The sequence below is a fragment of the Helianthus annuus genome, chromosome 10, assembly GCF_002127325.2.
Source record: "Helianthus annuus cultivar XRQ/B chromosome 10, HanXRQr2.0-SUNRISE, whole genome shotgun sequence".
NCBI classification, from domain to species: Eukaryota; Viridiplantae; Streptophyta; class Magnoliopsida; order Asterales; family Asteraceae; genus Helianthus; species Helianthus annuus.
In genome coordinates, this window is record NC_035442.2 from 153789162 (window position 1) to 153805806 (window position 16645).

At 41.3% G+C, this 16645-nt stretch overlaps 1 protein-coding gene across 1 annotated transcript; it reads left to right on the plus strand.

The window, feature by feature from the left end:
* LOC110882910 (LRR receptor-like serine/threonine-protein kinase RPK2) lies at positions 1–14937 on the plus strand. The gene is made up of 2 exons (XM_022130800.1): positions 1–130; positions 14276–14937. Exons 1-2 carry the CDS (start codon positions 1–3, stop codon positions 14935–14937), a joined length of 792 nt encoding a protein of 263 aa, XP_021986492.1.
* Positions 14938–16645: the final 1708 nt, after the last annotated feature.

Here is a 16645-nt window from a genome sequence, read left to right on the forward strand (position 1 = left end):
ATGGCTGGATCAGAAGAAGTCAATAGCCATCCGGTAGGGAACCGTGATGATGCGAAATTCCTAGTAACTGGTGCTGAGTTAAAAGCAATTGTGAATGATGTGGTTGCAAAGGCCTTAGAGCGGCAGTACAGTGAGTACAGTGAGACCCGTAGTAGAGCCCTATCTACACCACATGCTAAACCAAAGAATCATTCCGAGGCTCACAACAAACCACCACCTACTCCACCCAAACCTAAGAAAGATGATGACCGACATTCCTCAAATGAAAACAGTGTTCACCCCAAGAAGCTTGTGTTTGATGAAGCCCCACGTGCTAAGGGTTGCACGTATAAATATTTTGTGTCTTGTAAACCTCGGGAGTTTACTGGAGAAAAAGGGGCAGTAGACTAGTAGACTGTATGACATGGCTTGATGAGATAGAGACAGTGGTAGACATCAGTGGTTGTGCTGAAAGGGATATGGTTAAGTTTGCATCCCAGTCTTTCAAGGGTGAGGCTCTAGCTTGGTGGGGGGTGTTGATCCAGGCTTCTTGAAAAGTTGTCTTGTACAATATGTCTTGGAAGCAATTTGTTGCTCTTGTCAAGGATAACTAATTGCCCTCAGCATGAGGTTGAGCGAATAGAATCTGAATTCCTATCGCTGGTTATGAAAAACCTAGACTGCCAGGCATACCTCACCAGTTTCAACACTTTGTCCAGAATGGTTCCTTACCTGGTAACCCCGGAACCCAAGAGAATCGCACGCTTTATTGGGGGTTTGGCCCCAGAAATCAAGGCCAGTGTGAAGGCCTCTCGACCTACTACATTCAGATCTGTCACCGATTTATCTCTGTCTCTCACTCAAGATGCAGCGAGACAAAAAGCATTGAGAAATGCGGATTCTGACAAGAGGAAACGTGAAGATGACAATTCACGTCGATCAGGCAAGAAACATAGGGGAAACCGTGATAGTAAGAAGGGGTTTGAAGCCAGGAGGAACGAGCAACAGTCGGGCGATAGGCCCAAGTGCAAGGTTTGTAGGAAGCACCACTTTGGGAGGTGCAGGTATGAACAGAAATCCCAGCCCAAGGCATGTGGGATATGTAAGTCTTCTGAGCACCGAACTCTTGAGTGCAAAAAGTTGAAGGATGCAACTTGTTACAGTTGCAACGAAAAGGGGCACATCAAGACTAATTGCCCAAAGGTTGTGAAGAAGACTGAAGATGGGAAGAAGACCAATGCTAGGGTCTTCCAGATGAATGTGCAGGAGGCCATCCAAAACGATAACGTCATAACTGGTACGTTTCTCATTAATGACGTTTACGCAAGAGTATTGTTTGATTCTGGAGCAGATAAATCTTTTGTGGATCGTAAATGCTGTGAACTGTTAGGATTGCCTGTTAAAGCCATAAGTGCAAAATATGAGGTAGAGTTAGCAGATGGGACTTTAGAAACCGTCTCAACTGTGTTAGATGGATGTGCTATATCCATTAGGAACCACTCTTTTCCTCTATCCCTGCTACCCTTTAAGTTAGCTGGTTTCGATGTAGTATTGGGCATGGATTGGTTATCGCATAACCAAGCCCAGATTGTATGCAGTAGGAGGCAAGTAATAATCAAGACTCCATCTGGTGAGCCACTCACCATTCAGGGAGATACACATCATGGACTGCCTGAGCAAGTGTCTATGCTCAAAGCATCCAAATGTTTGAAGAATGGTTGTGTTATCTATATGGCACAAGTGACCATTGATGAGCAGAAGCCCAAGATTGAAGACATTCCCGTTATATCGGAGTACCCTGAAGTTTTTCCGAAAGAACTGCCTAGTTTGCCACCAGACAGGCAAGTGGAATTCAGGATCGACATCATTCCTGGAGCTGCACCTATCGCTAGAGCGCCTTATAGACTAGCACCAACGGAGATGAAGGAATTGAGAACGCAGCTAGACGATTTGCTAGCCAAGGGTTTCATTAGACCTAGTTCGTCTCCTTGGGGAGCGCCGATCTTATTTGTCAAAAAGAAAGATGGTTCGATGCGTTTATGTATCGATTACCGAGAGCTTAACAAGGTTACTATCAAGAATAGATATCCTTTGCCCAGGATCGACGATTTATTCGATCAACTTCAAGGAGTAAGCTACTTTTCCAAGATCGATTTGAGGTCGGGATATCACCAATTGAAGGTTAAGGATGAAGATGTACACAAGACTGCGTTTAGGACTCGTTATGGTCATTACGAATTCCTAGTGATGCCTTTTGGGCTCACTAACGCACCTGCCGCATTCATGGATCTCATGAATCGCGTCTGCAAGCCATATTTGGACAAATTTGTCATCGTCTTCATCGACGACATTCTCATTTATTCCAAGAATCAAGCTGATCACGAGAAACACCTCCGTTGTATTCTGAAACTGCTTCATCCAGAAAAGCTATATGCAAAATTTTCAAAATGTGAATTTTGGTTGAGAGAAGTCCAATTTCTTGGACATGTGGTCAGTGAGCGCGGTATTCAAGTGGATCCCGCTAAAGTTGAGGCTGTCATGAATTGGCAGGAGCCAAAGACACCTACGGAAATCCGCAGTTTCCTAGGTTTAGCAGGTTACTACAGGAGATTCATCGAGAATTTCTCAAGAATTGCAGCACCCCTAACTTTGCTGACTCGCAAGAATAGCAAATTCAAATGGGGACCTAAGCAGCAAGAATCATTCGACATTTTGAAGCAGAAGTTGAGTAACGCTCCCGTGTTGACGTTACCTGATGGGATTGATGAATTTGTGGTTTACTGTGATGCATCACACACCGGGATGGGTTGTGTGTTAATGCAGAAAGGCAAAGTTATTGCCTATGCTTCACGGCAATTAAAGGTGCACGAGAAGAATTACACCACCCATGATTTGGAATTGGGTGCCGTTGTATTTGCACTTAAACTGTGGAGGCACTATTTATATGGAACTAAATGTGTGATCTATTCTGATCACAAAAGTCTTCAGCACCTGTTCAACCAAAAGGAATTAAACATGAGGCAGCGACGTTGGATGGAAACTTTGAACGATTATGATTGTGAAATTAGATACCATCCAGGCAAGGCTAATGTAGTCGCAGATGCCTTGAGCAGAAAGGAGAGGGTGAAGCCAATCAGGATCAATGCCAAAAGCATTGAGGTCAGGAACAGTCTGAATGAAAGGTTGTTAGCCGCACAGAAAGAGGCAATGTTAGGAGCTAACTACCCTAATGAGAAGCTAGGAGTAACTGAAGAACAGTTATCCTATGGCAAAGACGGAATCTTGAGGCTAAATGGAAGAATATGGGTTCCTGTGTATGGAGGACTTCGGGGCGTCATCCTCAAGGAAGCCCACAGTTCCAGATATTCCGTCCATCCTGGAGCGGATAAGATGTACCAGGATGTAAAGGCAAATTATTGGTGGATAGGCTTGAAAAAGTCTATAGCCACCCATGTGGCTAAATGCCTGACGTGTGCTCAAGTCAAAGCTGAACATCAGAAGCCGTCAGGTTTGCTACAACAGCCAGAAATTCCCACTTGGAAATGGGAAATGGTGACGATGGATTTCATCACCAAGTTGCCTATGACGCCAAAAGGAAATGACACTATTTGGGTGATAGTTGATCGACTGACTAAGTCAGCTCATTTTCTACCCATTAAAGAGACTTACAGCTCTGACATGCTAGCCTAGCTATATGTAGATAAAATCGTATCTCTGCATGGAGTACCATTATCTATTATCTCTGATAGGGATACCAGATACACATCTCATTTCTGGAAGAGTTTCCAAAAGTCTCTGGGTACGCAATTGAATTTTAGTACAGCTTATCATCCTCAGACGGATGGGCAAAGTGAGCGTACTATTCAAACCTTGGAGGACATGCTTCGTGCATGCGTGATTGACCTAGGAGGAAGCTGGGATAGGCATCTACCTCTGATCGAGTTCTCCTACAATAATAGCTACCACACCAGCATTAAGGCTGCGCCTTTTGAGGCACTATATGGTAGAAAGTGCAGAACACCCATTTGTTGGGCAGAGGTAGGAGAAGTTCAGTTATCAGGACCAGAATTAGTCCTGGAGACAACGGACAAGATTACCCAGATTAGTGAGCACCTAAAAGCTGCCCGTGATAGACAAAAGAGCTATGCTAATGATAGGCGAAAGCCCCTCAAGTTCGAGGTTGGCGATAAAGTTCTGCTCAAAATATCACCTTGGAAAGGGGTAATGAGATTTGGCAAGAAAGGTAAATTAAGCCCAAGGTACATTGGACCATTCGAGATCATCGAATGTGTAGGATCGGTGGCTTATAAGTTGAACTTACCAGAGGAGCTTAGTGGTATTCATAATGTGTTCCACACCTGCAATCTGAAGAAATGTCTAGCTGATGAATCGCTAGTCATACTGCATACAGATGTGCATATAGACGAAAGCTTAAAGTTTATAGAAAAACCTGTGTCGATTGAGGACCGACAGGTAAAGAAGCTTCGAAGGAAGCATGTACCCATTGTCAAGGTCAAATGGGAGGGCCGCAGAGGTCCTGATTATACGTGGGAGTTAGAATCCACGATGAAAGAGAAATACCCTCAATTGTTTCAGTAAATCTCGAGGTCGAGATTTCTTTTAAGGGGGTGAGGATGTAACACCTCGAAAATTCCTGTCCATTAAAATAAAGACACGTGTCACGTTAGATAGAGGTGTCAGAAAAAACGGATTAAATAAAAAGATGTTTGGTAGGATTTTATAGGGCGTCATGTTATTTAAAATACCTCTGAACGACCCAAGGGCGACATGTTATTAAATCACCTATGAGCGACCCGAAATTTTTATAAATCCCAAGATCCTTAAAATCATCTGACAACCATCTTATATGATAACCGGTTGCTCACAAATAAATAAAGTTGCATCTTTATTAAGGACTTTGGAATTATAGGTTGTTACTACTGAAAATGTTAAAATAAAATCCTGTTAAATAGAAATCAATATAGTTTATTTTCCTTGGCCAACAATTATGAGAATCCAAGACTCATTCTTGGAAATCTCCGTCACTTTGCAAGACCCTCGTGAGTTGAAATTGAATGGGAAACATGTAAGAGCATGCTAGGCATGCAATGGCTGATCAAGATGGTCCCATATCTGAAAAAGATGGACTGATTTCGGAGTTGGTTTGAGTGCATGGTCAAGACTTAAAAGTTCACAAGTTTTTGTCCTCTGGCCATCGGTTACGGACCGGAAAGCCTTAGGCTTACGGTCCGTAAGGAGAGTATCTGGGCATGTTTCAGCAAGGTCGGTTACGGACCGTAACCATTTCAACTTACGGTCCGCAAGAGGTCCTTACGGACCGTAAGGCCTCAAGCTTACGGTCCGTAAGACCGTCGCTGGCAGCAGATTTTGGACAGCTGCCTGTCCAGCCCGTTGCACCGACTTAGAATGATGGTTTTTGAAATCAGGGGCTTGCTAGGCAGTATTTAGGCTCATAGGGACACCTGGGGTGATCTTGTAACTATCCTAGACTTCCATGTCTTGATCCTAGAGCATCTTGGTCCCTATATAAGGAAGTAAAGTGGTGAACTTTGATCATTCATTATGTCACTCACTTGGAGCTTATTTTCTGGAACTTCCTTGGACAGCAACAAGTGCTCATTAAGTCCCTAATCCTATTTAGGATCCTTGTAAGTAACCTTAACCTCCCCTAATCCATTCTAACTTAGTTAATTAAGTAAAAGTCAAACCATCGTAATTAAGGTTTGACTTCGTGATTAATCATAATGTGCTCTGTCAAATCACGAATTAAAGATACCTTTAAGTAGGTAATTAAGTGGGTAACAACCCCTTAAAAAGGGTATTTCCAGATTCCCACTCTAAGCATGTCAATTGTCGAGTCAAAGTTAACTATAAAAAGTCAACAGAACGCTTAAATTCAAATTAACTTATAATTAGCAATGTAGGATGCATGCAACCTGTTTTATCACTAATATAATTTGGTAAATGATGTAAGAACATGTTCCAACATGTTTAACTCGACAATTTTCTGTTTAGACCCGGTTCGGAACCGAAAGTCGCATAGTTTGACTTTCGCTTTGACTTTCAGTTCTGACCCGTTTTAGTCAAGATTAAGATTGCCTTAGAGCTTCTTTTGGACCTAATAACATGTTAGTATATCCTCCTGTGATTATACAACTTGGTTCATTAGATATCTTGTTCACATGCATGTTTCCGTTAAATGCCCATATGTTGACCCTTCCCGAATGTCTAAAAATCATGATTTTTGAAAATGTAAAAGGGTAGACATCTTAGTTACTGAATTATAAACTTATCCCCAAAATTTGACATCAGTTTAAGGTCTAGATTGAGAGTTATGCTCATTAGCGTAATTAGAAGCTTTCTTAGTGAATAATTAGCGTAATTAACGCATAGCCTAATTAAACTTAGATTTTATATCAAAACCTTATACCCACTGTTATATAATAATATTTTGGGAATTTTAAAGATTTTTATTTATTTTTAGGCTAAGCATAACTTAAGGTTTTAAGCTTAATTCGGCTTATGCCGGTTTTGCCCTTTTCGGCCATAAAATGAGTTTTACAAAACCTTTTGACCCCAAACCTTTTCCTACTGATTTATTATGTTAAATATATTATTTTGAGCCTTCTGGAGTTATAAAAATATCAGCTTTTCTTTTAAAACCCGGAAAAGGCTCCAAATCGCCTTTTTAGGCATTTTTACGATATAGTATATGTCAAAACTAGTTTTTATACTAAAGGTCTAATACCTACTGATATATTTAGTAAAATTTCATATTATAACAGTAAACTAAGGTTGAGGACTCAGGTTTCCCGTTTTGACCTTTTAAGCCTATGTAAAATTACCAAAATACCCTTATGAGGCGTAATTGGAGTTTAAAATCATTCGGGGCATAATGGGACATACCATACTGATATTACAACATACTTGGTGCATATAATCTCAGGAAACATATATATGATTTATATGGTTACCCGTTACGCACTTTCGCATTCAGATCGGCTTATGTGACTAGTTTACGCGGATTAGCTGAAACGGGTCAAACCGTAACATCTTAGTCTCTAAATCCAGAATGTGTTTAGTTTACCCAGGTTATACAAGTATCCAAGCTTGTAGGGTCTAAGTCACATTCCTTTTCGGTTTTCGCCTTCCTCGCGATTAAACCATATTTATTCTTCGAAACTAACCGGTCTAAGCTTAGGCTATGTTAAAAGACCCGTTAGGATTCTAATAGGTTATTATAAACATTCGTTCCAGAATAGGAGCCCAGTAAAAGACACTTGCATTTTGCTTTTGTGGTTTATACATTGCTCAGGTAAATACTTTTAACTTATTTTCCGTTATACGGGCTTGGGGGTACGGTATATAAAATACCGCTTGGTCGGGCAATTGACCCCAACTCATTAGTAGTTGGGTACTATCAATGTGACCCGTTTGAAAAATTGGTTTTGTTTGTTTTTACGCCTTTGGGAGTTTAATGACCATGTCCTGGATATCCTTGGCATCATTTTTGGCCACGACCTTGACACCCGGGTGTAGGCGTACACCCGGTATTATGTCCATATTATTAAGGTATAAACGTTGGCTTCCCGCCGCGGACTTATACTGAGTGGTGTGTCAATTAACCTTAAACCCGACACGACTCGGGCGACTGAACGCATAACGAACATGTAATTCTTTTACAAGTTTAACTTTGATTAATTATTCCCAAGTTATAAAATGTTTTGTGCCTCGTGCATTTAAATCAATTTTTAAAACCTTTTCAAAATGAGTCAGTTAAATTGTATTTACCAGTGTAAACTGACGTATTTTCCCCAAAAAGATTAAGTGCAGGTGCTACACGCAATAGGCTGGCTTCTCCTTAGCATCATTGAGTCTCGCAAGCTTTGGGATGCATATATCTGTTGAACAATTTTCTTCTTTTTATTCCGATCCGCCTGTGGATCTATTTCGACTACTTGTGATACTTAATATTACATTTGATGGTTGAAATAAATCTATTTCTATTGCTTCCGCTGTGCATTATAATTTGTGTTGTTTGAAAATGATGATATCAACTACGTCACGATACTCCCCCACCGGGCCCACCGGTGACACGTGGAAATTCGGGGTGTGACACTGTCATATACGTTAAAGTAAAAGTCAATACACATAGTGTAAAGGTGAGCATACAAGTTTAATAGATATAATAGAGTTCGAAATCGATTACGCATAACCAGCACGTACACAGTGTGAAATGAGGCATGTTAGTTATCGACATGAACCTATCGATACCAATGACTACGGGTTGACTGCCCAAGGCAGTTCGCGATACACACTCACCACTGTGAGCCATGTAACTAGTTGTCCTTAATAACCCCTGCGTGAACAGGTGCTGAGTCCAAACTATAGTACTATCGTTGCTAAGGCAGGTAGACAACATTCCATGTGTAAACATAACAAACAAGCATTCATTAAGTCACGTATAACATGCGGTAACGGTTAGCGTTGAAAGTATTGCGTAGTGTGTTCGATGTGATTTAGAATAAGTAACGTATGTAACACCCAAAAGTGCATAAAACAAAAAGGGATCGAGTATACTCACAGCGATTGGTGGATTGAAGGGAACGCTAGATAGTGGGGTTAGCCTGATCAGAACGATAGCATAACGATAAGAGACGCGTAAAACGATGCAAGTGTTAGTGGGTCGAACAGCAGGTCGATCGGATGGCAGTCCGATCGGTCAACCCTTGGTTTGAAAACAAAAGTTAAGTGTGGGTCCAGGTGTATATCGATCGGGTGACAGTCCGATCGGATGGCATTCCATCCTGGTCGTTCCGTTCGTCTTACACTTGGTTATTTTGATAGTTTATCGTTTTATCGAGATGTTTTAACAACGTGTTAAGCAACAGAAACCTCGTCAATACTTGGTACTCCTGATCGGATAGGAACCACCCAAATCCAATCAGTTAACTGTTCGAGACGGTGTTCCATGTTTAACCCGAAATCGGTAAACCTCGTGGATAGAATCCAGATCTTGGACCAACACAACCACATGAATGAGTACGAAGTCGGTGCAAGTTCCGATTATATCGGTTTTGAGTGCATTGAGTGTAAAAGAGTTGAAAGAAAGTGGGAAAACCTTCTCTCAATCCTTTTCACCGTGAATATGTTTAGATCTGTGAAAGATCTTTGTTTGTTTATGTGGAAATCAGTTAGATCTAAGTTGTTCTCGATGGATTGAGGCCAAAACATGAGGTGCTTCAAGAACACCATGATGACATCATCCTAGAACACCTCAAATCTAGTGATTTCACGGTTAAAAGTTAAGATTCAAAAGATAGAAAGGTGTAGAATCATGTGTAGATCAAAGATGTACAAGATTTAGGTTGAGATCTTACCGGAATTGAGAGAAATCGGAGGAAAAAGTGAGCAAGAGCGCTGGTCGGACGTCAGAGAGCAAAAGTGGAAAGTTTGATGTGGACAGGGGGTATTTATAGGGTTACCCAAAGTGGAAAGGGGTTGGTCGATCGGGTGGCAGCCTGGTCGACTGGCTGATCGATCGAACTGCAGCTCGATCGAACGGCTGGTCGATCGGCTAGTCGCCTGATCGATTGGTCAGTTGGTTTGAGTGTCTGGTGTGACGAGTTTTGCCGTTTCGATTGCGATTGCGAGCATTGCGATGCGATACGGTTTCCTATTCAAATTACTTTTAATCCCAAATACTATATCTAACATACAATCATCGGTGAAATAGGATGATTCTATCTTGCGTTTAGTGTTTGCGATCCGATTGCGATTCGATTTTCGATTGCGTTTCGATTAATCACCACAACATAAATAAACATGCACAAGTAACACATAAAAGGCATACACACGTATAAGTGTATAACAATAACCATAACGCGTAATTCGAGTTGCGAGCGCAATTGCGATAAGCGATAAAACTTGCGATAATCATCGAATAAACCTCGATTATTAATAGGTACTCCATATAACACAACTAACGTTAAGCGTAAATTAGACTATCTACGAGTCAAAGAAGTCAACACATGAATTGATCAAGGAGTGACAGATCGCAATTAGCAATTTTTTCTTCCTTTGACTTCGATCTTGACTTTGACTTTGACTTTGACTTTCGAAACACGGGGTGTTACAGCCTCCCCTACTTAAGGGAATTTCATCCCGAAATTAGGCCGAGGCCGTATCAAACAACTGCGGGTACTTCGCCTTCATGTCGCTTTCGAGTTCCCAAGTGAACTCTGCGCCACGTTTGCCTTCCCATCGGACTTTCGCAATAGGAATGCGCGAGCGTCTGAGCTGCTTGGTTTAGCGATCCATGATCTCGAGAGGCTTCTCCACGAAGTGTAGTGTTTCGTTTATTTGGAGGTCATCAAGAGGTACAATTAAATCATGCTCAGCCAAGCACTTTCGGAGGTTCGAAACGTGGAAAGTCGGGTGGACGTTACTCAGTTCCTCCGGTAGTTCGAGTCTGTAGGCGACTTTTCCGATCCTTTCCAGAATCTTTAAAGGTCCAACATATCGAGCCGCTAGTTTCCCTTTCTTACCGAATCTGACCACACCCTTCCAAGGTAATACATTTAGGAGTACGTAGTCGCCAACGTTAAATTCAAGGGGCTTGCATCGTCTATCGACGTAACTTTTCTGACGACTCTGAGCTTTCAGCAGATTGTCTCGAATTTGGAGAACTTTGTCAGTCGTTTCTTGTAATAGCTCAGGACCGGTTAATTGCGAATGCCCGATCTTGTGCCATACAATACGCAATCGACATCGTCTTCCGTATAAAGCCTCAAATGGTGCCATCTGAATGCTGGAATGATAACTGTTATTATACGAGAATTCGACTAACGGCACGTAAGCATCCCAATTACCACCGAAATCTATGACACACGAACGGAGCATGTCCTCAAGGGTACGAATCATCCTCTCAGTCTGACTGTCAGTTTGAGGATGGAATGCGGTACTCAGATTAAGCGTAGTCCGAGAGCCGCTTGAAACGTTTCCAACAGTCGCGAGGTAAACCAAGCATCACGGTCAGAGATGATATCGTGAGGCTTCCCATGTTTACAAATGATCTCATCGGTTTAGATTCGGGCTAATCGTTCTACCTTGTTGTCTTCTCGTATTAGTAGAAAATGGGCAGATTTGGTCAAACGGTCAACCATAACCCAGATGCTATCGTGACCTGATGGCATACGTGGAAGTTTGGTTATGAAGTCCATGGCTATACTCTCCCACTTCCATACAGGGATCGGGGGTTGTTCGAGTAAGCCAAAGGGTCTTTGGTGTTCAGCCTTAACCTTTGAGCAAGTCAGGCATTTTCCAACGTAGAGAGCGATATCCTTTTTCATACCCGGCCACCAGTACTTATAGCGAAGGTCCTGGTACATTTTATCGGCACCGGGATGAATAGAATACCAGGATTTGTGGGCTTCGTCCATCAGAATCTGTCGCAAATCGTTCCCCTTAGGGATCCAAATTCGGTCCAGATAGTGGAATATCCCATTTGACTTATTAACAAGTTGGGCTCCATCGTGGTGAATCCTTTCTTTCTTCAAAGTGCATTCGGTAAAACACACATGTTGGGCGTCGCGAATAAGGGTTTCGAGATGATGTTGGGCTGGAACGTTGGGAATACTGTGTAGGTAACTTCGATGCTACATAGTTGGTTCTCATCCTTCAGAGACTACGAGTGTAATAGGAGCATCCGTCGACAAAAGGATCACCCTAAGATGATCATCCCAACTGTGTAGGTAACTTCATCGGCTTAGAGCGTCGGCAACGACATTTGCTTTGCCTGGATGATAACGAATCTCACAGTCGTAATCGTTGATAAGTTCTACCCAGCGGCGTTGACACATATTAAGTTCTTTCTGATCAAAGATATGTTGTAGGCTCCTATGATCGGTGAAGATCGTACACTTGGTACCATAAAGGTAGTGTCACCAAATCTTTAACGCAAAAACAACTGCGCCTAGCTCGAGGTCATGGGTTGTATAGTTCTTCTCGTGGATCTTGAGCTGCCGAGATGCGTAAGTGTCACACCCCGATATTTCCACGTATTATCGGTGGGCCCGGGGGGGAGTATCGTGACGTAGTTGATATCATCATAGTCAAACAACACAAATAATAAATGCACAACGGAAGCAAAAGATAGATTCATTTCAATTGAATAAAATTGTAATATTAAGTATCACAAGATAGTTGAAATAGATCCACAGGTGGATCAATTAAAAAGGAAAACTGTTCAACAGACTTTGACATCTAGAACTTGCGAGACTTGATTATTGATGCCTAGAGTAGCCAGCCTATCACGTATAGTACCTGCACTTAGCCTTTTTGGAAAATACGTCAGTTTACACTGGTAAATACAACTTAACTGACTCATTTTGAAAATGTTTTAAGAAAATTGATTTGAATGCACTTAGGCAAAAATATCTTTTATAACTTGGGACAATTAAAAAATAATCTTGTATACAGTTTTACTTATTTGTCGTCCATCAGGGCCGGTTTGTAGGGCCGGTCTAGATTAACTGACACGCCACAGGTATAATACCCACAAGGTCGATTCCTTTAAGTGGGCTACCAGTTTTTACATATGCAGCTGTCAGGTGTACGCCTACACCCCGTGCTTAGGTCGTGGCCATTTCTTTGAATGATGCCAAGGATATCTGGGACATGGTCATTTAACCCCCAAGGCCATACACCAAATAATACATATTAAACGGGTCATGTAAATACATAAATCACAATCCGATATAAATAACTACACACCCGACCAAGCGGTACTTTTATAGTACCGTACCCCAAGCCCGTATAGGGAAAATAAGTTAAGAGTATTTACCTGATCAAAGTATAAATCAAATACATCAAGTGCACGTAGCTTTTACTGGGCTCCTAATCTGGAACGAAGGTTTTTAGTAACCTATTAGAATCCTAACGGGTCTTTAATTAAGCTTAGACTTAGACCGGTTAGTTTTCAAAAGGAAGATACGGTTCAAACGCATGATAAAGCGAAGACCGGTTTAGAATGTGGTTTTGACCCGAAAAGCTTGTATCTTGTTTAATATGGGTAACATAAACACATTCTGTATTTTGAGGCAATAACAATATGGTTTAACCCGTTTCGGCTAATAAATGCAAACTAGTTACATAAGCCGATCCGAATGCGAAAAGTGCGTAACGAGTAACCATAAGAGTCATATACAAGTTTCCTAAGTTAATATGCCTTAAATATGTTGTGACATCAGTAAGATATCTTCTATTATGCTCCATATGAATTTAAACTCAAATTATGCCCCCGTAAGGGCATTTTGGTCATTTAAAAGGTTATAAAAGAGTTTAAATATAATTATGAGTTTTGGGTCTGATGTAATCAGTAAAAATACTTAATTTAATAAGTTATATCAGTAGGGTATTACCTATATGTGAAATTTATCATTTCTAACCATACTATGCACCGAAGGGGCATTTTGGTAATTTCACCTAAGGTTTAAAGGTCAAATCTGGAAATCTGAATTTAAAACTTTTGCTTACTGCTAAAGTATAAAAATTTACTTAAAATATCAGTAGGTATCAAGTCTTATATATCTAAAATGGTTTTATTACATACCATGCGTTAAAAAACGCTTAAAAAGGCGATTTGGAGCCATTTCCGGGTTTTCAAAGGAAAGCTGATATTTTTATTCTTCCAGAAGGCTCAAAATAATTTATTTATCATATTAGATCAGTAGAAAAGGGTTTGGTACCAAAAGGTTTGGTAAAACTCATTTTATAGCCTAAAATAGGGATGGCAATCAAACCCGAACCCGCTGGGTAAACCCGAAACCCGACACATTTGGGACGGGTTTGGGGTCGATTAATCGGGTTTGGAAATAGTTTTTATTTTTTTCGCGGGTTTGGGACGGGTTTGGGATTTAGTGATATACCCGTTTACCCGACCCAATTACCCGATAAAGTGTACCCGTTTACCCGATATAATTTCTTTTATATTATTAAATATGTATATACATGATACATCCATTTTCTACACATATAGGTATTCTATTCCGTATACATTATAGTTATTTGATATATATTTTTAGAGTTAAATGCTTGGTTGGTCCCTGTGGTTTACAAAAATTTCATACTTGGTCCTAGTGGTTTACTAATTACACGCGTGGTCCCAAAAGTTGTCAAAAATGAACTCGGTTGGTCCCTAACCCTAACATCAGTTATATATCTCAGTTAAAACACCCTATGTGCTTAGCACATGAGGGTAATTTGGTCATTTAAGCTCCTTCTTCTTCCCACCCACCCCACCCCTTCTTCTTCCCCAAATCACCACCACGATCTCAGCTCCTCCCCCTAATACCCACCACCACCACCAAATCCCCAAATTCTTCATCAGGGGGCGATTTTGTAAAATACTCTGATTCTTCAACCCTGGCCCCCAAAAGTAGGAACGGGAACTTTAATTTGATCAAGACTGCTTCGATAGTATCAGCTTCGGCCATTTTTTTGGTTCTTCTAGCGCTGATTGCTCTTTACTTCTGTACCCGAAGGCGGCCCAAGTCTGTGGCCAACGAGTTGACTCAAAAGGAAGTTACTCTTTTTATCAATATCGGGCTCCGGTTGAATTTTGATAGCGTGATACAGGCAACTGGTCACTTCAATGCTAGCAATTGTATCGGAAGCGGTGGATTTGGGGCAACGTATAAAGCCGAGATCTCCCCGGGGTTCCTGGTGGTGAAAAAACGATTGGCGGTAGGACGGTTTCAAGGTGTACAACAATTCGAAGCTGAGATCAGAACGTTAGGGCGGCACCGCCGCCGGAATCTTGTGACACTTATCGGATATCACGCTAGTGAAACGGAAATGTTCCTAATCTATAACTACCTACCCGGTGGAAACTTGGAAAGATTCATTCAAGAACGATCGATGATAGCCGTTGATTGACGGGTTCTTCACAAGATCGCATTGGATGTCGCTCGTGCACTTGCGTATCTCCATAATCAATGCGTTCCGCGTGTTCTTCAGGGGGAGGAGCTGAGATCGTGGTGGTGGTTTGGGGAAGAAGGAGCTTAAATGACCAAATTACCCTCATGTGCCAAGCACATGGGGTGTTTTAACTGAGATATTTAACTGATGTTAGGGCTAGGGACCAACCGAGTTCATTTTTAACAACTTTTGGGACCACGCGTGTAATTAGTAAACCACTAGGACCAAGTATGAAATTTTTGCAAACTACAGGGACCAACCAAGCATTTAACTCATATTTTTATAATGACAATACAAAATGTAACCGGATAGTAGTTACCTGATAGATACCCAATAGGTTTTGAGATGAGTATAACCAACGAGTAATCTTTTTAAATTAACGGGTTTACCCAAAACCCGCGGGTATACCCGATACCCGATGGGTATTGTTGGTGCAGTTGTCTGTCGACTACATCTTCGTTCGAGTCTTAGGATAGGGCTGATTGTATAGTGAACGGTAAACGAGAAATCATGTAATGTTGAGAACCGCTTATAGGGTATATAGGGTGGATCGCTTGTGTGGTCATCATGTTGGATCGCTCATCTGGTAGTCATGTGGATCGCTCATATGGACTTGTCCATATGAGCGGCCCAAGACTCCTATATATAGGGTCCAAATGAGCGGTTCAAGTAGTCGTGTGTGTGTTTTCGAAGGTGTAAAGGCAAATCCCTGTCCGATTGTCTCCACGTGCATGTAATCTGATATATAATCAATAAAGGAGACGTTAAAGTGTGAAATCAAGCTTTACAAAGACTAATTCAATGAATTCCGCCTCGGGATTAGTCTAAGTGCTCTTCTGAACGACTCGTGAGGTCAGCAATCGATCCTACATGTGGTATCAGAGCTCAGGAGGAAGAGTTCTTGCTGTTTAGCTCGATTTTTGCTCGATAATTCTCACTTCTACACCTTCTTTTTCTGATTCGGGAAGATTTCACGGTCGAAATTTACTGAAAATCTCAGGGATTGTGCGCAATAGTACCGTGACAAACCCTAGAAAGTTTCGGATCAAAATTCGAAGTTTAAGTGGGTTAAAATTGAATTCAAAAGTTGGATCGCGTTTCTGATTTGTACTGGACCGCTCGAAATTGACTGTATTTGGATCGCTGATCTGTACATTTGAGAACCGCTTATCCGATCGGTTGACTTGGACCGCTCGAAATTAATTAGTTGAATCGCTCATCCGGATGTGTTTTGGATCGCTTATTCAGTCTAACTACCTTGGACCGCTCCAAAGTGTTGTGGACCGCCCATACGAACATTCTTGAATCGCTTATTCGGACCATCTTGAACCGCTCGAACAGACTTCATCTGGACCGCTTATACTGACTGTGCTTGAATCGCTTATTTGGTCTGGATTGTTTGGTTCATTCATTCGATTCACTGATTCGGACATCTGGTTCGCGTTTGTATTCACGAAATATTTGTCGGGATATGTTGGAAAAATGACGATGGTATTTGATGAACAAGAAAACATTAAGCTAGAGGATTTTAATAATTGGTATATGAGAAATATGGATACCGATTATAAAAATGTGAGCTTGGATATTTGGACGAAAAGTTTTGAACTATTCATATGCCAAAAGGAGGAAACGTTGAACGAAATAGAAAACCGGTTTAAAATTTTAA